General features: G+C 40.9%; 1 protein-coding gene across 25 annotated transcripts in view; it reads left to right on the top strand.

The window, feature by feature from the left end:
• SUSD1 (sushi domain containing 1) overlaps positions 1–24,679 on the top strand; it is a 161,823-nt gene that overhangs the window by 91,490 nt on the left and 45,654 nt on the right. For 14 of the 25 annotated variants that reach the window (XR_014247877.1, XM_082403933.1, XM_082403951.1 and 11 more), the window contains 4 exons: positions 2,807–2,898; positions 4,067–4,253; positions 14,691–14,787; positions 18,667–18,925. Coding sequence is in view for 24 of the 25 variants with exons in the window: in XM_082403933.1 (XP_082260059.1) it covers positions 2,807–2,898; positions 4,067–4,253; positions 14,691–14,787; positions 18,667–18,925 (635 nt within the window). In the remaining variant the exon portion in view is untranslated. The other 11 variants (XM_082403940.1, XM_082403950.1, XM_082403946.1 and 8 more) reach the window with 4 other exon arrangements.

Below are 24,679 nucleotides of genomic sequence, written 5' to 3'. Positions count from 1 at the left end.
GCATGTGGGCTTCAGTAGTTGTGGCTCGTGGGCTCTAGAGCACAGGCTCAGTAGTTGTGGCTCACGGGCTTAGTTGCTCCACGGCATATGTTGGATCTTCCCAGACCAGGGATCTAACCCGTGTCCCCTGCATTTGCAGGCGGATTCTTAACCACTGCGCCACCAGGGAAGCCCTATATTTTTAAAATTTATTTTTTCACTTGTTTATTTTCTGCCTTTCTCACTAGAATGAATTCCATTAGGTGCAGGGACTTTGTTTTCTCACCACTTTATCCTTAGCCCCAAAGCATGCCTGGCACATGGTGAGAACTTTCTATTCACTGAATAATGTGTAAACTTATCACGTTCCAAGAAGGTCCATTGGAATCACCATTGGAAGTATATTCCACTTACAGATTAATTGGTGGAGAATTGATATCTTTTCACTTTTCAATCTTTCCATTCAAGGATGTGGCATTTTCTCTTTATTGTTTTATTTTATGTCCTTCTGGGGGAAAAAAATCTTCTTGTAAGTCTTGGACATTTCTAGTTACATTTATTGCTAGGTATTTGAAGTTTGTTCATGGTTTCTTCTCTTGTGAATAGAAATCTTTTAATTTTTCTATTATATTTTATTTGTGGTTTTAGTTTATTTGTGTCAGCAGGCCTGTGTTCATTGTGGGGTCTCAAAGGGAGGATATATTTCCTTGCCCTTTCCAGTTTCTAGACCCTGCCTACATTCCTTGGCTTGTGGCCCCATCCTCCATCTTTAAAGCTCATCAGTTCAACCTTAAGTTCTCTCTGGCCCTGATCTTCTTGTCTCCCTCTTTTAAAGACCCTTGTCATCTGGATAATCCAGGATAATCTCCCTATTGTAATCACATTTGCAAAGTCTTTATGCCATGTAAGGTAACATGGTTACAGATTCCAGGGACTAGGATGTGAACATCTTTGAAGGGACCATTATTCAGCCTACCATGCTTGTGCTTACAGATATGTAGAAAACGATTAGTTTTTCTATGTTCTTGTCTTTGGGTGCATTTTGCCAAATTCCTATTATTTTTCTGTCGTTTTCAAACAATTGCATATTTGTTTTTCAGTTGTTGTTTTTTTAATTTACTGTCAGTTGCATAATTTGTTCCCTTTCTTTCTGGTATTTATAGCTCATTTTTTTCCTTGCCTCGTTCTGCATTGTCTAGAATCTCCTGACTAATGCTAAATAATAGCTGTGAAACCATGCATCCTTGGATTGTTCTTAACTTTATTAGAAATTGTTTTACCACTGAGTATTGTGGTTTCTAATAAACATTCTTTTAAATCAAGGAGTTTTTATCAAATTAAATCCTAGTTTACTAAGATTTTTAGGCAGGAATGTACATTAGATGTATTAACCATTATGATTATAAAAGTGACCATATAGTTTTTCTCTTTCAATCTATTCATAGCTTTCCTAGTAATGATCATCTCTGTATTCCTGGAGTAAATCTCCCTTGTTTATAGTGTATTGTTCTTTGAATGTACTGCTGACTTCTATTTGTTAATATTTTATTTTTGTATTTATATTAATACGTGAATTTAGCATAGTGTGTTTAGTAATTGGTTGTGCCATCCTTGTACACCTTGGGCATTGTGGATTATCCAGTCATACTGAGTGAATTGGGAAACTTTCTACCTTTTTGTATGGTCTGGAACTGTTTAAATACTATTGAAGTTATATGCTTTTTGAAAGTTTCATAAATGTGAGTTTCCTTGGGCCACTACTACTTATCTCTAACCATCTTCCTTACCTTCCTTAAAGGTTGCTTTATCCTGAATCATCCATACTTTATTCCTTACTCTGTCTTACAACATTTGAAGAATAGCTTGTGACCTGTGGAACAGGTTTTCTCTGGGCAAAGCTGCCCCATCCATAAAGAGGGGTCACATCTATCAACTAGGCTTCATTCATAGGAACCTGTTGGTCCAGGGGCTTACACAATAAAGGTTTGGCTCCCATGAGATTTTCCTTTTTTTCACGTGCTTTGGGAGTTGTCTTTATCACTTATTAATCATCACAGTGTTCCTATGAAACTTCTTAGCAAGTCTGATGTATTATTTTCAGTTTAAGGACAGGGATCATCATTGAAGGAAATAACCTTTGATACCAGAGCTTTGAATAACCAGTCTTTTTAAAAATTTATTTTTTTATTGAAGTACAGTTGAATTACAGTGTTGTTTGAATAACTAGTCTTTATTTTAAAAAGCTTGGGGGATGTGCCTCTGTATTATATGGTACCAGTACTGAACTGTCTTTTGGATTCATTACCATGAAATTGAGCAGAGACCAATGAATGCTTCTTTGATCATAAGAGATGAGGAAGCCCAAACCGAGAGGGACCACTCCCCCCTTTTCATCATGAAAAGCCTGACTGCTTGAGGTAGACTTTTTCATTTCCTCAAGGAGTAATTCTCAGTTCTCTGCCGAAATGTTACTCTCAGCTCAGAATTTCAAACTGATGCTTGTTTGTCTAAATGAGGTTGTCCAAGGCCAGGACAATGAGTCGCTGTTTTCGCTTAGTAAACCAAGGGAATTTGCAGTGAATCGACTTAAATAATTTTTTAAGAAGGATTCTCTGACTGGGTATCTTTTGATCTTAAATCTTTCATCAGGACTGTGTTTTTACATAAATATAAAAATGGTGTTTCTTGGACTGCTACCACTGATTTCTAAATTAAAATACTGCTGAAGTCATCCTCTGTAAACGCTTATCCTTGGAATATTGTTCGATTAAAAGGTAGTATTTTGGTATAAGGTGTAAGTTGATTTCTCATTCTTTTCCCCTTGCAGTAAAACAGACCATCAGTAACATTTCAATATTTAATGAAACCTGCTTGAGATGGAGAAGTATGAAGACAGCTGATATAGAGGAGATGTATTTAGTAAGTTACTGAAAGTTACTCTGTTTATAGGTGTTTGTCTTGTGTGGGAGGTTCAAAAAATATCAACAAACCAAAAAAACTACTTATATAGCTGCCGTTATCAGTGGAAGATTTGTAGTGACAATTGCAGTAAGAAACAAGAAAGTGGGCACTTCTGCTGCATATTTGAAGACAGAGACCTTGGGGATTGATGAGAAAATCATGAGAGGTTCTTGGTGCAACATAGCCTGATGCAGAGCTGATGTTCAGGCAGTGTCATGGAAGGAAGCCAGTGGCTCTTGCATGGGTGTGTCTCTCCACACCAGTGCCTCTGATCAGGGTCTGAATGTGTTGCCTGGAGAGTCAAGGGGAACTTCTAAAGCTAGATGTGGTTGTGAGTAACAAAGGTAAAGACCATGGGATGAGCTGCAACTAGAAGCAATTAAGTAGGAAGAAAAGTGCATGTATTGGCCCAGGTGCTGGGATGTTACAGTAAAGTGTAGGGAATGTCAGAAGGGGGTGGGCAGAGGAGAAAAACTCTTCCCAGGTTTTACCAAACCGACTAGGATTACCCTAATGCAGCAGTCCCCAGTCTTTTCGGCACCCGGGACCGGTTTCGTGGAAGACAATTTTTCTACCGCTAGGGGGTGGGGGGATGGGTCAGGCGGTAATGCGAGCGATGGTAAAGCAGACAAAGCTTTGCTCGGTCCACCGCTCCCCTCGTGCTGTGTGGCCTGGCTCCTCACAGGCCGTGGACTGGTACCGGCCTGCGGTCCGGGGATTGGGGACCCCTATCCTAATGCACGTTCTGCTCTGGGAGAAGCCTTAGTTCAGATTCTTAATTTTCTCTCTAGGAAATTGTTCTTTGGTCTTGCTCCTGTGGTTTTGCCAACAGACTTTCACATTGGGCATGTGCCGTTATATGTGTGAGAACAAGAAAGAGAAAGTTGTCGGTGTTGGGGCCTCGAGTTTTCGTGCATTTTGATTTAAAAATATGTTTATGATACTGATAATATTGTAATTACAATATTTACGGTATTACAACTCTAATATTTGCTTCCTGCCGTATTTCACTTTCTGAAGGAACTTTAGAGTCAAGAGGAAGAGAGTGTGAGAGAAAGGGTAGGTATCCAGGCATTCAGAGCCTTTCAAGCTAGCAATTCACCTGGTGAACTTTTCTATGTTTTAGTTCCACATTTGGGGCCAGAGATGGTATCAGAAGGAATTTGCCCAGGAAATGGTCTTTAATATCACTGCCAGCAGCCAGGCTCCTGAGACTTGTTTGGACCTGAGGCCAGGTACCAACTACAGTGTCAGCATCCAGGCTTTGTCTTCTGAACTTCCTGCGGTCATCTCCCTGACAACGCAGATAGCAGGTAAATCTTGAATAACAGCATTTGGATGAACGAAGTCACCGCAGAGCTGTATAGGCTCAAATAAAGAGGCACACTATTACTTTCAGTCTTTATATAATGAGCTTTAAGAGAAAGAGGAAGAAGGACGTGAAATTGGAGAGGGGAACTAAGGGGACTGCAGCCTGAACTGCAATGTTTTATTTCTTAAAAAGGTACCTGAAACAAAATAGGAGCATTGAAGAAATCTGGGTAGTGTGTACATGAGTGTTGGTTAAATTCCTTCTGGATATTTAAAATATTTCATACTTAAAAAGAATTTTTCCTATTACTTTTTCTTTCTCAATAACATATTTAATTGTTATTCTGTTACAAGTACCTTAAGAGTAGGTTACTCTCAGGGAAAAATGACTGACAGTCCCACTCTAGTCCCCTAGAAAATTCACTTTTCACTCATTTTCTCATGTCTCCTCAAATCTGTGATGCTCACTCCATCCTCCAACACACACACTCTGAGTTAATATTCAGACTATTAGCTTCTTGTTTCTTACTTCACTGAGGAATTAGAAGTAATCAGGTGAGGGGGTGGTGGTGGGATGAATTGGGAGACTGAGATTGACGTATATACACTAATATGTATAAAATAGATAACTAATAAGAACCTGCTGTATAAAAATAAATAAATAAATAAATAAAATTAAAAAAAAAAAAGAAGTAATCAAGTGAGGACTTTCCACTCCCAAATCTCCCATTGTTGCCTTCATGCAGAACCTATATTTTATCTTCTCTCTTGTCCCCACTCCTAAGGCGAATCCTCCATCAACCCCGTCATCCCTTCTTGCCTCATCCTCAATTCCCTCCAGTAAAGAATTAGTCCCAACACTGCACAAGCATGTTGTAATATCTCATTTTTAAATGAAAACATAGAAAAGATAAGCACACTTCTTTTGATCCCATATTCCCTCCAGCTACTCTGCCTTCTCTCAGCCCCTCATTACAGTAAAACTCCTTGAAAGAATGTTGTGTAGGCTCCACATCCTTACCTCCTCTTCTTTCTGTAACTGGTTCCAGGCCAGAGGCATTTGTCCTCAATGCTTTACTGGAAGTGTCTCCATCTTGCAAAACCCACTGCCCGATTTTGTTCTTATATGATTTTCTCTACAGCATTTGGCATTCCATCCTTGAAACACCTTTTCTCTTGGCTTTTGGATCCTTCTACCTTGCTGGTTGCTCCTTCTCAGTTTTTTTTCACTAGGTCCATCTATTGGGTTGGCCAAAAATATCGTTCGGGTTTTGCCATAAGAGCTTCCACAGAACCCAAATGAACTTTTTGGCCAACCGAATACTTTTATTGATGCCCCGCCCCTCGCTTTCTTCTATTCCTTTTTCTTCATTATTTACTCTTTTTGTCTAGGCGATCTCTACCAGTTTCATGGCTATAAACATTACCTATGTGCTGAGCATTCCCAAATATGTATCCTAGTCCCAATCTCTCCTCTGAGCTCCAGACTCATGTATCCACCTGTCTCCTAAACATATCCTATTGAACATCTAATAGGCAAACCCAGTAGAACTTTTGATTTCTCACCTCTTCCCTCACCCCCAAATCCATTTCCACCCAGGCTTCTCTATCTCAGTTATTGGCATTCCTTTTCACCAACTGCTCAGGCCAAAAAGGAATCATAATTGATTCTATCTCTCCCACCATTTCTAGTCCATCAACAAGCTGGCTTGTTTCTGAAATAAACATTCTGAATCCAACCACTTCTCTCCGCCTTTGCCTTTACCACTAGCAACCTAATCCAAGCCAGCAACTTCTTGCTTGGACTCCTGCAATAGCATTCTAACTCTTCTCCCTGTTTTCACAGTTGCCTATCACCTGCTGCCCTAAGTCTTAATCTTCACCATAACTTTAAAAACATCACTCAAAGTGTCATACTGAATGAATTAAGTCAGACGGAGAAAGACAAATATCATGATATTGCTTATATGAGGAATCTAAAAAAATGGTACAAATGCACTTATTAACAAAATAGAGTCACAGATGTAAAAAACAAACTCATGGTTACCAGGGGGAAAGGAAGGGAGGGATAAATTGGGAGATTGGGATTGACATATACACACTACTATATATAAAATAGATAACTAATAAGGACCTACTATATAGCACAGGGAACTCTACTCAATACTCTAATGACCTATATGGGAAAAGAATCTAAAAAAGAGTGGACGTATGTATATGTATAACTGATTCACTTTGCTGTACAACTGAAACTAACACAACATTGTAAATCAACTATACTCCAATAAAAATTAATTTAAAAATGCATATAAGAACATGTCATCCCCAGCTCAAAACGGTCCTATGAGTTTGCATTAGTGTTCTAACGGAATCCACGTTCCTTACCATGGAACATGGAGTCTGGCCCCTGCCTACCTCATTGACCTCATCTCCCTCTGCCCTCTCCCTTTCTCACTAAGGAGCAGCATCCTTCCTTGCTATTTCTCAAACAGGTCAAACTTGTTCTTGCAATCAGGTATTTCCATTTGCTGCTTAATCTTCGTGGGACACTCTCTCCACATGGCTTCTTTATAATCACTCGGGTTTCTGCTCAAGTGCCATTACCTAGAGAGCCTCTCCCTGCCCATCCTTTCAAAAATCATCTCCCATTGCCACCCCATCACTCTATCCATTTCCTCTGCTTGAATTTCTTCATAGAACTCGTTTTCAGGACTTGTATTTTAAAATTTACTTGTTTATTTTCCCCTACTAAAATAGGAACTCTTTGAAGACAGAGGTTTTTGTCTGTGTGCTCTACATTGAATCCCCAACACATAAGGACAGTGTGAGCACACGTAAGGACAATGATAGCACAACAAAAGAATATTTTTGTAATGAATGCATACGAGGGCTAACCCCCAAATGGCCAGCGGGTGGTATTGGCATTGAAGAAATGCCTGGTTAGTTAATAAAGGCTTTAGACCAAAAAGAATTCACCAGCTTTGGGGCTGGAAAGAGATGTTCAATTTGGGCATTTTTTCCCATGGTGACGTCAAAATGGATAGCTATTCAGTCTCCTACTCTTTGGTCCTTCTCATGTTTGGATGGTTTGCGTTGCTGATTCACATTAGCATTTCATATTTTTTGAGTTGGGGACAGGGAGTTTCATCTCGATGAGACACTTATTTCTACCTTGTTCTGTACGCTAAATATTGCCCCGTAGCTCAAGCACCCTGTGTCTGTGTTCATGGCCACCAGGGGACACTGTGGAGCTGTTTAAGTTCACTGAAACCACGACTGCATGTTTTTCACTCTACTTTAAAGAACTAGCAATTTTTAAAAAGTGTGAAAATTCAAGTTGTTAAGATCTTATGAAAGAGTAACTAAACAAATAAAATAAGAACAAACCCCAAGCCCTCTCTTTAATAAGAGAACCATATATTGATGTGAAGAGGTATGCCTTTTTGCCTAAGATGTGGCTTTGTTTCAGCAAAATTGTGAACTTCTGAATTTTACCAGAAATGTGAGGCAAGGGGTTTGGACGTGGAATACGCAGCAGCTGATTTCCCAGAAGAAAAGTGAATGGAATTTCCCTTCTGAGTGTCTTACATTAAGCTAAATCTTACTGATGGGAACAGGATGAAAACGAGTGCTTTAAATATATTGCTGACCTCAGAGGAGAGTGAAAGCTTTTGGAATGTTGAAGGACAGAGGCAAGTGTTGAGGTGGCAATGGAAGAAGGTGCTGGTGAGAAAGGTGGTAAGATGGAGAGGCTATCACAGTGTTTTTGACTCATGGCCCACGTGCTTCCGCAGGCAGCCCATTGATGGGAATTCATCAGAATAGTGCCACCATTTATACTCCCTTATGTAAGAACAAACTTTCATTCTTGATGTAGACCCAAAGGGTCAGAAGAGCTGCCCCACACTGGTTATGCTATTTTCTAGCCAAGTCAAAAAGCTTGTAGGCAAAATTTTCTTCTCATACAGAGAGGGAGAGAACCAGAGAGGGGGAAGTGGAGGGAGGGAGAGAAAGAGAGAGAGAGAGAAAGCAAGTGCCTGCAGGAATGTAAAGATAAACCACTTATTCCACACAATGTGGTGATCATTTGAGGTTGAATGTTTATTATGGAACCAAGAATGCTGGAAGAGAAAAGGGAAACGAATATGTAAAGGAAATCATTCCTTCCCAAGTCCACCTTCAATACCAAGGCTGGCAATGTACACGGGAACTTTCCCATCTCTACCTGCATTCGTAATAAGAAAAACAATGTACTTTTTCAGATGTTCAGGAAAGCCACTGAAAACACAGGTATGTCCCAAGCGTTCTCAGGCTATCCCTCTAACAGAGAGGTCCAGTCAGGATAGCTCTAATTCCCCCTACAGGGCTGGGGACCACTGCCCTCTCCTCTGACCCCTCCTCTCTTACTGTTAAGTGTCCTCAGGAAGGACCGTGCAGGACCAGGTGTCTTGACGTTCTTCTGCTGTGAGCTTCTCTTCCACAAACCATCCAAGGACTGTGCACTCCTGTGTCCTCAGTGAGGACTTTGTCTCCTCAGGCTGGTTCCAGGGTACCACGCTTATTCCTGCTGTTTCCCCTGGCTCCGAGTGGGTAGGAACTGCCCCGGAGGTTAGGAGAGGAGTTGGCCTTCATCCCAACTGTTTTTCTTCGTCCAGGCTCTCTCAAAGTCTTTCACGGACACAGGTTCTTTGACATCTGAGGACCTAATGTTAAGTCAGGCCAGGAGGGAGGCACACATGTCCTTCTATACCTCCATGGGCCACCTGTTCCTCTCATCCCCAGAAATCTCCCAACTACTTTCCAGCTTCAAATCAAAACCTAGCCTCTCAAGGAAATGGCTATATGGGGATGGATATCTCCCCACTCTTCTCACTGAAAGCATCTGCATCCCTGCTGAGGCCCCACTGAGACAAGATGGTACACCACAGAGGAAAATGGGCTGGATGTGTTATGTTCCTATATTAACGCTAGCTTTTTACAAAATATGGATGGGAAAGTTTCTTTACATCAGAAGCCTAAAAACCGGGGTTTCTGTGTGTTATAGAAGTGGGGGAAGGGTATGCTGCAACTTAACAACTTAATTCAGTGAATACCTATTGATTGGTTATGTACAAAGACCGGTGCCAAGTGCTGAAGGGGAGATAAAGATAAAAAGAAGATTGTTCCTTCTTCCTGGGAAGCCAAGTCTCATAACCTTATTGATGGGGGAGATGCAGCTCACCTTGTGATATCTGATGACTTATGGTGTAAGCTCCATTTGCTCTATTGCCATCGATTTCAATTTATCATGCCTTGAGTGGGGGCCGTGGTCCAGTTGGGGAGATGCTGAGGATTAGAAAAGAACCATTGGGTGTCTTTATTTTTATATATTTATTTATATGTATTAGTTCCTTGCATTTACTTGAAGTTTATAGCATAAGGTTGCGACCTTTGTTTAGATTTAGTGCAGATAAAATTTTCTTTTACTTTTTTTTTTGGTTCATTTTAATGGGTTTTAGAGGAATTTTAACACATTTGCACTTCTGTTACCTCCTTCCTCTCATTGATTTTAATAGTTTGCTTACATTAATGGTTTTAATCTTTTGTTATACGTATTACACCCCCAGGTTATTTACTCTTTAATTTTCTTGTCAATATTCTTTTTGACATTTAGACATTTTAAGTTTTCATGTAATCAATTCTATTGATTCTTTTATAGTTTCTGCCTCTGGTCATGCCAAGAAAAGCCTTCCCCACCCTGAAAATCAGATCAATAATTTTTATTCTCTACTATTTTCAAATGCTTCTTAATGGTTTTGCTTTTCACATTGAAGGTTAGACCCATTTGGAATTTGTTTAAATGCGTGTATAAGGCTAAATTTACATGGTAATTTTTTTCCCCCAGATGATAAGCCAGTTTCCCCATCACCTTTGGAATGACTGTCCAGGCCACACACTATATTCTCATTTATTTATTTGGGTCTCTTTCTCGATTGTCTAGCTTCTTCCATTGCTTTGCCTATCCTGTGCTTGTACTTTCCTATTTCAGTTATTGTAAATTTGTAGTATATTTAATATTTTGTAGGACAAGTCCTGCTTCATTGCTTTTTTCCTGACTCTTCAAAGTTTTCTCAGATGGTAGCCTCCATCATTTCCTTTGTCACTTGCTTCTAGTAGAGAATGGATACTGTTGACACCTAAGGGTAGTAATGAGTATGTCCCCTCATCTCACATACTCAGGGTGAAAGAACTCCAGCCTAGACACGACCCACTTCTTGCCTTGGGTCTGATTTGGTTTAAATCAGTAATGAAGCCGATGGAAAGGAGAGCAGATCTGCCATAGACAGCAGTTTGGGGGATGGGAAACAGCATCTTGGAAAATATGGCTGGAAGTTAAGGTTATTTAAACCCAAAAATGTGGCGAAGAACCAGCCTGATGAAGTCCAGGCTTTCACATTCGAGAGAAAAGGCACACTGTTTTCAAGGTGGGGAAGGCCTTGAGCAGGCAGAGCAGAAAGCAGCCTAGAAGTCACGTGTTGATGGAATCAGCTGCGTGGTAGTGGCACATTTAGAATGGCAAGAATGACGCTGGGGCTGAAAAGGGGCAGCGGGCCACGGAACAAGCAGGCGATGGCCTTCCTGCCCCCGTTGTGGGCCCGCCTTCGCCAAGCTGGACGAGCACTTCGTTCTGCTGTTCCTGGGGTGGGTGAGAAACCTGGTGGTTTTAAAAGGTTAGCCAAGAGATTAGAGGACCTGGAGTTATTAATCTCAGAGAAGAGCAAACAGAGGAATAACTTGAGCCTAAGGAGAGTTCTCACACAGAAAAGAGTAAACAGTTAATCTGCCTCTGGGCTGAAAACAGGAAATGCGTGATAAAAACCACTTACTTTACCGTGATGACAAAACATCATGAATGAAAGGGCATTTCATTGATAGCCTGAATGGCTGAGTGCAGAGATACAGTAAGTCCCCTACATATGAACCTTCAAGTTGTGAGCTTTCAAGGATGAGAACGTGCGTTCGCACGTCCAATCATGTAAGTTAGTTCACGTGTCTGGCGTACATTGTCACATGCGTGCATCCTCTACAAGTGGTTGTGCTTTTGTGTACTTTACTGTACAGAACTGTATAGAGTACAGTAGTACGGTATCTTTATTTCAAGCCCATGATGACCAGAAGCAAGAATAAAAGCCGCGGTGATGTAGCTGGTACTGCTAAGAAGCACCAGGAATTGGAGGCTCAGAGAAAGGATGAAGAGAGACAAGAGGAAGAAGAAGTAACTGAAGAACTGAAGAGATTCACAACACAGGAAATGGCAAGGGGATTTCCTTTCTGTGAGGAGGCACTGTTAGTTTTTGAGGCACAACACCTGCACGTAGAATGGTACACGAAGGTTGCAACAGCCGTTCAGGATTCAATCCAGTGCTATAATGTCATCTATGATGAAAAAAAAGAGCTAATACCCAGATATCACTGGATCGTTTTTTCAAGAGGGTAAATAGAATTGAATCCAGCAAGGAACCAGAACCTGTGCCATCAACGTCAGGTGTGAGTAAAATTGCAGCTTGCCCTCCGTCTCCTATTGCTGACAATCCTTCAGCTCTGCCATCTCCCACCTCCTCTCCCTCCTCCAGTCAGCAACTCTTCTTACCTGTTCACTCAATGCCAGCCCCTGTATGCCAGCTGTTGTACTGTACTACTGAACTTTTCAAGGTACTGTACTGTAAGATTAAAAATGTTTTCTTTATTTTTGGTTTCTTTGTTTTTTATGTATTATTTGTGTGAAAAGTATTATAAACCTATTACAGTACAGTACTATATAGCCGATTGTGTTAGTTGGGTACCTAGGCTAACTTTGTTGGACTTACGAACAAATTGGACTTACAGACTCACTCTTGGAGCGGAACTTGTTTGTATGCAGGGGACTTACTGTACTCAAATGCTCACATTTCCCTGGGGAACCTGGTGGGGGTTTTTAAACTGCATTTTCCCCTCTCCCCATTACCGCTGCAGGAAGCTGGCCGTTGTCTTCCTCAGGGGTGTCAGTTATGGAATCTCTTTCTGGACACCTCTTGGAAACAGCATAGACCTTCAACACCGTAGTGTGAGGTCTTAACTGTAGGTGGGGGATTGTTCCGTAACAAACCCACGGATTTATGGAAAACATAATTTGTGTGGCGTATCTGGGTGACTTTGGAAGAAATTCTAGACTTAGCACTGTTTAATAAGAGCTAGAGGGGACTCTCACTCGTCCACCTGGTCTTAGATGCCTGGGTTTCCTGGTGGTCGCCCTAGGCCCGCATCTCTTCTCAGATGCGTTTATACCTTCCCCCTGGGCAGCCATAGCCTCTTCTATTGATGACTGACTCCATATCACCATCACGGTTTGCTCCTAAGCTCTAGACCCACATTTCTAACTGCCTGCTGGACGATTTCACAAGCACTTCAAACTTAACAGGTCTAGAAGTGAGCTGCGTCTGAACCTTCCCTGCAGACCTTGATGAATGACGTCACCACTGACTCAGTGGCCAAAACCAAAGCCCAGATTCCTTCCCCTTCCTTATCTTCCACCATCTTCCGTTCCATCTCTGCCCCACGTGTCTCCTCCATCTGCCCCCTCTTCTCCCTTCCGAGTGCCATCACTCGCTTCAGACCTCAGGCACTTCTTACCTAGATTTTGGAGAATCTGTGCTTTTGCTCTTTTCCAATTCATCCTCCAACAGGCGGTCCAAATTGTATTTCTAAAATACACATCTGCTAAGAATCGTTAGATGGCTTCTCATTATTTCTAGGACCTCAGATCTGACCTATACTCACACGTCTCACTTTACTGCCCGCTTCTACCCAGCTGGGACTCAACCTTTCGGGCACACTGAACTCCTGCAGTTCTGTCTCTGCCCACACTCTCTCTCACCTACTGCCCCTGCGTATGTCTGTTTCTGTATTTGATAGGCTCACCCCCCTGCCCTTGGTGTTCTTCCTCTGCACTCCCACCACCCTCTCGTGGAACTTTATCGTAGTTCCAAGCACTGCCTGTTTATAAGACTTTCTCCACTATTAGACTCTGAGCTCCTGGAAAGCAGAAACCATCTTCCATAGTTGTTTCTCCCAGCCTCACATAGAGGTGCATAGAGGTGGCTAATAAATATTTGTTGAAAGACAGTGTATGAATAACATATTCAGTAGAGCTTTAAAAATTATCTAGGAAGGTCTAAGTTTTTATTTATTATAATTTGAATTGAGAATTTTTGCCCCAAAGCTATTTTCTAATTGGGTAAATAGAGTCTTGAGTGTCTATTTTGGCCTCTTAGTGCTAATTTCACTGTGGCAGGATTCAGAGGAATTTCAGGGGAGGGGGGGGGTCATATTTTATTCTTTCTCTTTCTCTCTTCCTCCCTCCCTTTATAAATCTCATCCACTTGATAGCACTGTGGAGAAGATTAAATGAGATGAGGCATATATAGGACACATCTATATATGTGTTGTGTGCCCAACACATGTAAGCTGTGTTACTCACAAGGCAGAGTGGCAGCTGGTACATCTATACCATGAATATAACTCCCAGTTAGATGCTAGAACGCTGGTGTCAATCAACCAATCAACCAACATTCTCCTCCCTGTGGAATATCTATTTGGGAAATCTGGTTGCTGGGGAGAGCAAGATAAGGACAGACAGCTGTGTGATTATAAAGGATCTAGAATTCTAGGGAATTCCCCGGTGGTCCAGAGGTTAGGACTCCGTGCTTTCACTGCCGAGGGCACAGGTTCGATCCCTGGTGGGGGAACTAAGATCCCACAAGCTGCACGGCGCAGCCAAAAAATATATATAATAATAATAATAATAATAATAATAATAATAATAAATAAACTGTTCCTAAAGGATCTAGAAGTCTGATAAGCTGGTCTCCCCACCAAATAAGAACCTATTTGCCAAGTTAATTGAAATGCCCACAGCATCCACCGTCTGTCAGTGCTGGGGCATCATTTTTTTTTAATTGTAATAATATATATACAACATAAAATGTACCATTTTAATTATTTTTCAGGACACAATTTATTGGCATTAAGTACATTTGCAATGTTGTAAACCATCACCATTATCTATTTCTAAAATGTTTTCATCACCCCAGACAGAAACTCTGTTGACCATTAAACAATAACTCCCCATTTCCTACACACCCCCTCAACCCTTGGCAACCTCTAATCTATTTCTGTCTCTATGGATTTACCTGTTCCAGATATTTCACGTAAGTGGAATCATGCAATAGTTGTCCTTCTGTGTCTGGCTTATTTCATTTAGCCTAATGTGTTCAAGATTCATCCACGTCAGAGCATGTGTCTGAGTTTGCTCATCTCTTCTTACATGAAAACTTTCCTCTTGATGCCCCATGAGGACCACTTTTTTCATGCTTCTGCTCGTTCTGATCATACCCCCTTTCTTCTTTTCAACATGTTTTCAGAGCCTCCCCTTCCGGAAGTAGACTTTTTCACTGTGCACGGAGGGCCTTTACCACGCCTGAGACTGAGGAAAGCCAAGGAGAAAAATGGACCCATCAGGTCAGTAGAGGCCTCTTTTCCATGGCTGCCCAGTGATCTCCATGGAGAGTTTTGAAAACTTTGGTTTGAGTGAGGAGGAGACTTCTCTTTAGGTGGCTGCACTGGAGTAGTTGAGTCAGTGCAGTCAGTGCCTCATTTTTTGTTTCCTTGGGTACAGACTGGGCCTTTAATTCCAACTAGCACCCTCCCTAATGAATAGAGAGACTTGTAAAGGACCAGAGACAAGCATTTGGGCAGCTGAGCTCGAGAAATTAAATCCATTCCTTTGGTCATTAGATGAGCACTGGTTGGGTGCCCGTGACATGTCAGGCTATCACTTGGCACTCACGCCTCCAGGTACATCCTTTAGTGATGGTGGATCAGAAGCATCATTTCATTTACCAAAGACAGAATATATTTTCCTTTATTTAAGGATGACCTTGGGGGGTGTGTAGTGCTTTCTTTTTTATTTATTTATTTATTTATTTATTGAAGTATAGTTGATTTACTATGTTGTTACAATCTCTGCTGTACAGCAGAGTGACTCAGTTATACACATATAGACATTCTTTTTTTAAATATTCTTTTCCATTATGGTTTATCACAGGATATTGAATATAGTTCCCTGAGCTATACATTAGGAGTTTGTTGTTTATCCATTCTAAAGTAATAGTTTGCATCTACCAACCCCAAACGCCCAGTCCATCCCTCTCCCTCCCCTACTCCCATGTGTGTAGTGATTTCTGGAAGAGTCATTTGGATAATTCTAATTCATTCTTGTATTGAGATGTGAGCAAGACACTGCATTGTTAACAACTGCTTCTGGGACTCCAGGTGGTATTAGGATGGAATTAATTGACCTCAGTTGCTGGACTACCTTGTGTGCAATTAAGCTTTTTATTTACAAAGGTCATGGCAGGATTAGGAAAGCAGAAGTATTCCCTTTTTAGAGAGGAAAATTGAGGTTTGCCTGGAGAGATGAGTAACTTACTGACAGTAACAAATCAAGGAGATGGCAACAACCTGTTTCCTTGACCTAACTTACACTGCCTATGTCTCTCCTGACCCTTCAGTCTATGACCCTGCTGTACAATCAAGGTAAAATTCATGAGGTATCACAAAACTATAAAAAGGAAAGTCTATCGATATTATGTGTGTCCATTTGTAATGAAACTTGAGCTTTTTGTGTCTATTAGTTTGAGTTCAGTAAGTGCTCAAAAGTCTTTCCAGGCATGGATATGGCCTAAGTTGTTCTGTTTCTTGATTCCTGACAAGTTACTGGAAGGCATTGTAATTCTGTTGCTATAAGGAGAACAGAAGTTGTGATCTCACTGCCTGAGAGAATTTGCAAGACGTACGTGATATTTAGACCAGATGATTATGTAAGGCAGAAAGAAAAGCCAAATGACAGTCTATCCTGTGGCTCTGTGCCGGCCAGTGCCTCCAAAACAGGAAGTGGAGAGCTGTGAGTCATTCAAGGGAGGGTGGTGGTGAGAAAGAGGGGAGAAGTCCTTCTAGAGCAGTCATGCTCTAAACAGCCACAACTGCTTCCCCAACGTCATCGGGGCTAATTACCAGCAGGCAATTGGGGGGTTTTCTTGGCCCGACTACCTGGTTTGAGCTGGGGGTAACAGCACCGCCAGTGTGTGACAGGCCGGAGTCTGCCTTGTACATTGTCAGGGGACAGTGCCTTGGGCACATGGTGGAGCAGGGGCTCTGGGGCCACACCTCCCTTCCTTAGCTTGGTGATCTTGGGTGGATGAGGCAGCCTGTGGCTGGGCTCTCTTAATGCTAGTGTCTCCCACACTTGCCAGATTACCAGTGTACCTGGGGTGCTTTATCAGCTGTATGAATTCCCAGACTCTACTGGAGATTTTGATTCAGTAGGTCTGGGATGGGGGCTGGGAATTTGTACAACTATCAAGCAACTTGGGTGATTATGATCATGCTAATTGGGGAGACTGCTTTACGCGTCATGAATGGTGCCTCTACTGGGCAACGTTCAGAACCAAAAGAGTTCAGGTGAGCCTTGAACTTGCACTTGAATATTACCACCTACATGGAAAGATGAGAGGGACTTGAAGATGTGCTTACGGACAGCATGGAGTCTGCTGCGTATTTACTTTCTTACCTGCGGCCATGATTCATAGGGATGTCTTCAAGTCCCCAGGAAAGTTTGTTGTTATAAGTGTTCCGTTGTTGGCAGTGGAGGCTTAGTAAATGTTTACTGGTGATGGCAGTGACAACTCATTGCCCTGCAGGCTTTACTTTGTCCCTTTTGTAGAAAGCCCTATGCTGAAAGTGAACCCAGAAACTTTGTGGAAATCAGGGGCCTGAGGACACCTAGGAATTTGGGGAGCCTGGTTGGTGGACAGTTTCCAAATCCAAAACCTGCTGTTGGGGAGGACTCCCTTTTCTTAACCTAGTAACTCATGAGCTCTTAGGAAGCAGGAGATGGGGCATTACGAATGTGGAGCAGGAAGCGTATACTTATTGGTAAAATAGAATTATGTGTGCTAATGAGTTTTGGAAATTACCCTAATCGTATTTGGTGCTGATGCATGTTTTTCTTCTTTACTGAAATTTCAACTCAAGAAACATTAGTGAGGAATCAGTCACAGCCAAAGAACTGTGCAAGGGTTTGCAAGGATACAAGAGTAAATCATTCAATAAAGACGCAGACGTAGAGAATGGACTTGAGGACACGGGGAAGGGGAAGGGTAAGCTGGGACGAAGACAGTGGCATGGACATATATACACTACCAAATGTAAAATAGATAGCTAGTGGGAAGCAGCCACATAGCACAGGGAGATCAGCTCGGTGCTTTGTGACCACCTAGAAGGGTGGGATAGGGAGGGTGGGAGGGAGATGCAAGAGGGAGGAGATATGGGGATATATGTATATGTATAGCTGATTCACTTTGTTATAAAGCAGAAACTAACACACCATTGTAAAGCAATTGTACTCCAATAAAGATGTTAAAAAAAAAAAAGCACACCTATGAACTTAAAAAAAAAAAAAAAGAGTAAATCATTCAAATCCCTGCTATCAAGCCTGATAGAAAAAGCAGACATCCCAACACCTACTATACTAGAGGCAGAAGATGAGTCCCGAATAGATGTGAATAAAAAGAAAGGCGTGATTCATTCTCAGAGTGTTTTTGTTCTTACACTTCCTTTCACTGACAGATTTTCTATTTGGTGGGATAAATAATACTAAAACACATGACAAAAATGACACCTGATTGCTAGCGTGTTTCTTTGTCCACATCTAGGGAACATATGAGATTTTCCCTTTCCGGCTCTTTCAGGATATTGTCAGACTAGATGAACTCATGGTGATCTGTACTCCATGCTTCTCGTTCATTTCACAGGAACTTTGGTATCAGTACGTGAACTGGAGGGAATGTAAATCACATGAGTTCCGTTTTAGGTACCCCATGTGATTGCGTGGAGCCTTTTTGCAGACTTAGTGCATTAACTCTTGTAGGCATTTGGCCTCCATGTGACTGCTAAACTCTTTCCACAGCTGGGCTTTATTTGCCCATGTGAAAAACACTGATTAGATCAACTTTAAGACACATACGCTCCGGGCAGTTATACGTGCAGCAACTTCTCCCAGCTAAAGAGGATTTACCAGATAGCCATCTGCAGCCAGAACTTGGAGAGATCCCTCACCCAGTGTCATCTGGCATTAACACTGTTGGTTCCAACTGGAGTTCCATGACTGTGGGAGCTGTCAGACCATAAATCCCACAAGGGCGAGGACTTTTATCAAGTGTTGCATCTCCAGTGTCTAGAAAAGTGTTGATCTCATAGCAGGTGCTCAACAAATACGAATAAATGAATGAACGAATCCCCCAAGCAAGGATCTGATAGACATTTTCTTTTCTCTTCCAGTTCATATCAGGTGTTAGTGCTTCCCCTGGCCCTCCAAAGCACATTTGTTTGTGATTCTGAAGAGGCTACCTCATTCTTTAGCAATGCTTCTGGTGCTGATGGATATGTGACGGCAGAACTGCTGGCCAAGGATGTTCCCGATGATGCCATGGAGATATCTATTGGAGACAGGCTGTACTATGGGAAATATTATAATGCACCCTTGAAAATAGGGAATGATTACTGCATTATATTACGAATCACAAGTGAATGGAATAAGGTATATTTCTTTAAAACCTCTTGTGAATTCTATATTTTCCTCTTCATGTGAAATTTAAATATTTGAACATTTGTTTTCCCAATATTTGAGATGAACACTGCTTGTAAGAACAATAAGAACGTGTTGAATCTTTTCACTTTATAAAGGATGGGCAGGTGAAACCTTTTTGGAGGTTGATATTCTGAACTTGCTGGGGGACCTGTTTGGACTGAACTAGTTTGGGTTCTTAAGCTTCACGAATGCCCTCATCCTATTGCACTGCTGAAGCCTGAGTTGGAGAGGAGCATCTAGATCTTTCTGTCACTTCCCTGTACTCCTGCCAGACTGCTGCCTCTCTTCATTCTCCAGGAAGCCAGCAGGAGGGGCAGATTAAGCTCAGCACTATTTTCTGGCTCTATTTTCTGCTTCCGTTATTTCCTTGGCTATTGCGTAAGCCTCACTCTCCTCTCTCCATCCTTAGAAAGGCTATGTTTTTCCAGTGCTGGTTCTTTCTTGAGACATAAAATGATATATTCATTACAGAATGAATAGATGGGGACTTCCCTGGCGGTCCAGTGGTTAAGACTCCGTGCTTCCAATGCAGGGGGGCGCGGGTTTGATCCCTGGTCAGGGAACTGAGATCCCATCTACCATGTGGTGCGGCCAAAAAAAAAAGAATGAATAAATACAATGAGCTGGACAAGCAGAATAGCAAGAGCTGGATGGGTCAGTCAGGGGTGGAAGATCTGGCAGAAACATTGTGATGCTTGCCCTAGGAGGACTCAAGGTTTGGTATCAATTCATATCAGTTGGTAATAGAAACTAGAAAAAATATATTAATATTAATAGAAACATCTCTCGACTGATGAATTTGAGCCATCTTGCATGTAAGGTTCATCACATATTTAAAACTGAAACATGCAATTAAATTCTGTATAGGACACAAGTCAAATGCGCCATTATCATGCTTGATATAAAACTAAGAATATGTCCAAGTAGCAAAAAGTTCTGGTGGTGTTTTGTGGCAGTTATGTAGGGATTAAGAATTGGAAGACTAAAGTCCAGAATATATTGCCCTGAATTTGTTCCAAAGGTGTTTATGACTTAGACAAGGCCTCCTTGCTGGAAAATTACCCGGAGATCCTGACTTGGTGTTTCTAGCCATAGACAACACTGGCAGTACCATATGTGTGCAACTTAGAGATTGCTCAGAGAGCTGCTGTCTCAGATTGAGACTTTGGTCTGGGAGGGTGTATTAGTTATCTTGGGCTGCCATTTCAAAATACCATAGACTGCGTGGCTTAAACAACAGACATTTATTTCTCATAGTTCTGGAGACGGGGAAGTCCAAGGTTAAGGTGCAGGCTGCTTTGGTTCCCCGGGGAGGACCCTCTTCCTGGCTTGCAGACAGCTGCCTTCTTGCTGTGTCCTCATGTGGTGGGGACTGAGTGAGCTCTGATCAGTCTTCCTCATCTTATGGACCCTGATCCCATCATGTGGGCCCTACCCTCATGACCTCATCTAAACCTAATTACATTCCAAAGGCCCTACCTCCAAATAACATCACATTGGGGGTTAGGGCTTCAATATGGATCAATATCAATTTGGGACACAGAGGGAATGAAGTGGGAGGTTACGATAAGAATTCTAGTTTATAGGGAACTTTCCTGTGATGTCATTGATGCCTCTTTTTCATACAGCTAAGCAGAACACGTGCTTGTTCTTTGAAATAATTTATATTTGGACTCACATATTTGAATTGCTATTACTTCCCCTGTGGGTTTCAAATACATTAGTGTTGCAGTCATATTAAAATCAGTAGTGATTTATTTATTTATTTTTCTTTTTAAAGCAGCTTTACTGAGATGCGATCCATGTAATTCTAAAGTGTACAATTCAATGGTTTTTAATATATTTACAAGATGGTGGTAATGCAACGATCACCATCTAATACTCAGACATATAGCAGCGATTATTTTTAATATTTATATTTAATTGTGGTAAAATACACATAAAATTTACCATCTTAACAATTTTTAAACTAACAATTTGGTAGTGTCGAGTACACTTACACTGTTAAGAAACCAATCTTCAGAACTTTTCATCTTGCAAGACTGAAACTCTGTACCCATTAAACAACTCCCCATTCCTCCTCTTCTTCCCCAACTCCTGGCAACTACCCTTTTACTTTCTGTCTCTATGAATTTGACTAGTTACCTTGTATAAGTAGAATCATGCAGTATTTATCTTTTTGTGATTGTCTTATTTCATTTAGCATAATGTCTTCAAGGGTCACTCATGCTGTAGCATGTTTCAGAATTTCCTTTCTTTTTAAGGCTGAATAATATTCCATTGTATGTATGGATAAACATTTTGTTTATCCATGATCTGTAGATGGGCACTTGGGTTGCTTCCATCTTTTGGCTATTGCAAATAATGCTGCTGTGACCATGGGTGTTCAAATATCTCTTTGAGTCTCTGCTTTCACTTCTTTTGGGTATACACCCTCAAGTGGAATTGTTGGATCGTTTGGTAATTTTATTTTTTAATTCTTTTTGAAGACCCCCATACAGTTTTCCATAGCCACTGCACCATTTTACACTCCCACCGACAGTGCACAAGCGTTCCATTTTCTCCACATCCTCCCCAACACTTGCTGTTTTCTGTTTTAATGATGGCCTTCCTAATGGATGTGAGGTGGCTTCTCATTGTGGTTTTGGTTTGCATTTCCATAATGATTTATGATGTTGAGCATGTTTTCAAGTACTTTTGACAATTTGTGTATCTTCTTTGGAGAAATGGTTATTCAAGTCCTTTGCCCATCTTTGAAGTGATTTATTTCTTTGTTGTTGAGTTTTAGGAGCTTGCTATATATTCTGGATATGTGATTTACAAATATTTTTTCCCATTATGTGAGTTGCCTTTTTACTATGTTGCTAGTGTCCTTTGATGCACAAAAGTTCTTAATTTTGATGAAATCCAATTTGCCTATTTTTTCTTTTGTCGCCTGTGCTTTTGGTGTCATAGCTAAGAAATCATTGCCAAATGTAATTTCCCGAAGCTTTTCCTTTGTGTTTTCTTCTAAGAGTTTTAAGTCGTATATTTAGGCTTGATCCATTTTGAATTAATTTTTGTATTTGGTGTTAGGTAATGGTCCTACTTCATTCTTTTGCATGTGGTTATCCGGTTTTCCCAGCACCATTTGTTGAAGATTTCCTTTGCCCATTGAATGGTCTAGGGACTCTTGTCAAAAGTCATTTGAGGGAATTCCTTGGCGGTCCAGTAATTAGGACTCCACGCTTCCACTGCAGGGGGCATGGGTTCGATCCCTGGTCGGGGAACTAAGATCCCGTGTGCTGTGGGGTGCAGCCAAAAAAAAAAGCCATTTGATATATATGCAAGAGTTTATTTCTGGGCTCTCTATACTATTCCATTGGTTTATATGTCTGTCTTTAGGCCAGTACCACACTGGTTTTTTTTTTTATTATTATTAATTTTTATTGGAGTATAGTTGATTTACAATGTTGTGTTAGTTTCTGCTGTACAGCAAAGTGAATCAGTTACACATATACATATATCCACCCTTTTTTAGGTTCTTTTCCCATATAGGTCATTACAGAGTATTGAGTAGAGTTCCCTGTGCTATATACTAGGTTCTTAAAACCACACCGTTTTGATTACTGTAGCTTTGTAAATCAGGAAGTGTGAGTTTTCCAGTTCCCCTTTTTGTTTTTCCTTCTGTGTATCTGTCCCAATAAATATCATTACCATGTTCCAAGTTGTCAAGACAGAAATCTAGGAATAATTCTTGTCTCCTCCCTTTTTTCTTATCTTCTTGTGCAGTCCATCATTAAATTGTGTCAGTTCTATCACATTAATGCCATTTAAGATCATCCTTTCCTCTCTTTCATTACCACTGTTTAGCTTTTGACATCTCTTATCTGAACATCAATTTTCTAACTCATTTTCTTGTCTCTTATTCTACCTATCTCCTTGCTCCATACTACTGCCATCGTGTGTTTTATAAAATGCACATCTGATCAAGGCACTCCATTTTAGTGAACTCCCTTCTTCACCTGGCCATTTCAATTTCTCTCTTTTAATACACTCAGTTCCCTAGTAACTGCCTTGCTGTTTGAGGTCCTTTTTCTTCCTCAGTGTCTTGAACTATACCCTTCACTGGTTACTCTTGCATATATCTTTTATTTTAATTAATTAATTATTTAATTAACATCTTTATTGGAGTATAATTGCTTTACAATGTTGTGTTAGTTTCTGGTTTATAACAAAGTGAATCAGTTATACATATACATATATCCCCATATCTCCTCCTTCTTGCATATCCCTCCCACCCTCCCTATTCCACCCCTCTAGGTGGTCACAAAGCACCGAGCTGATCTCCCTGTGCTATGTGGCTGCTTCCCACTACCTCTATTTTACATTTGGTAGTGTATATATGTCCATGCCACTCTCTCACTTTGTCGCAGCTTACCCTTCCCCCTCCCCATGTCCTCAAGTTCATTCTCTATGTCTGCGTCTTTTTTCATGTCCTGCACCTATGTTCTTCAGAACCTTTTTTTTTTTTTTAGATTCCATATATATGTGTTAGCATACGGTATTTGTTTTTCTCTTTCTGACTTACTTCACTCTGTATGACAGATCCATCCACCTCACTACAAATAACTCAATTTCGTTTCTTTTTATGGCTGAGTAATATTCCATTGTATATATGTGCCACATCTTCTTTATCCATTCATCTGTCGATGGACACTTAGGTTGCTTCCATGTCCTGGCTATTGTAAACAGAGCTGCAATGAACATTGTGGTACATGACTCTTTTTGAATTATGGTTTTCTCAGGGTGTATGCCCAGTAGTGGGATTGCTGGGTCATATGGTAGTTCTATTTTTAGTTTTTTAAGGAACCTCCATACTGTTCCCATAGTGGCTGTATCAATTTACATTCCCACCAACAGTGCAAGAGGGTTCCCTTTTCTCCACACCCTCTCCAGCATTTATTGTTTGTAGATTTTTTGATGGTGGCCATTCTAACTGGTGTGAGGTGATACCTCATTGTAGTTTTGATTTGCATTTCTCTAATGATTAGTGATGTTGAGCATCCTTTCATGTGTTTGTTGGCAATCTGTATATCTTCTTTGGAGAAATGTCTATTTAGGTCTTCTGCCCATTTTTGGATTGGGTTGTTTGTTTTTTTGATATTGAGCTGCATGAGCTGCTTGTATATTTTGGAGATTAATCCTTTGTCAGTTGTTTCATTTGCAAATATTTTCTCCCATTCTGAGGGTTGTCTTTTCATCTTGTTTATGTTTTCTCTTGCTGTGCAAAAGCTTTTAAGTTTCATTAGGTCCCATTTGTTTACTTTTGTTTTTATTTCCATTTCTCTAGGAGGTGGGTCAAAAAGGATCTTGCTGTGATTCATGTTGTAGAGTGTTCTGCCTATGTTTTCCTCTAAGAGTCTTATAGTGTCTGACCTTACATTTAGGTCTTTAATCCATTTTGAGTTTATTTTTGTGTATGGTGTTAGGAAGTGTTCTAATTTCATTCTCTTACATGTAGCTGTCCAGTTTTCCCAGCACCACTTATTGAAGAGGCTGTCTTTTCTCCATTGTATATTCTTGCCTCCTTTATCAAAAATAAGGTGACCATATGTGCATGGGTTTATCTCTGGGCTTTCTATCCTGTTCCATTGATCTATATTTCTGTTTTTGTGCCAGTACCATGCTGTCTTGATTATTGTAGCTTTGTAGTATAGTCTA

This window comes from Balaenoptera borealis (assembly GCF_965194805.1).
Source record: "Balaenoptera borealis genome assembly, chromosome: 8".
In the NCBI taxonomy this organism is placed as follows: Eukaryota; Metazoa; Chordata; class Mammalia; order Artiodactyla; family Balaenopteridae; genus Balaenoptera; species Balaenoptera borealis.
This window is presented reverse-complemented; position numbering and strand designations above follow the sequence as displayed.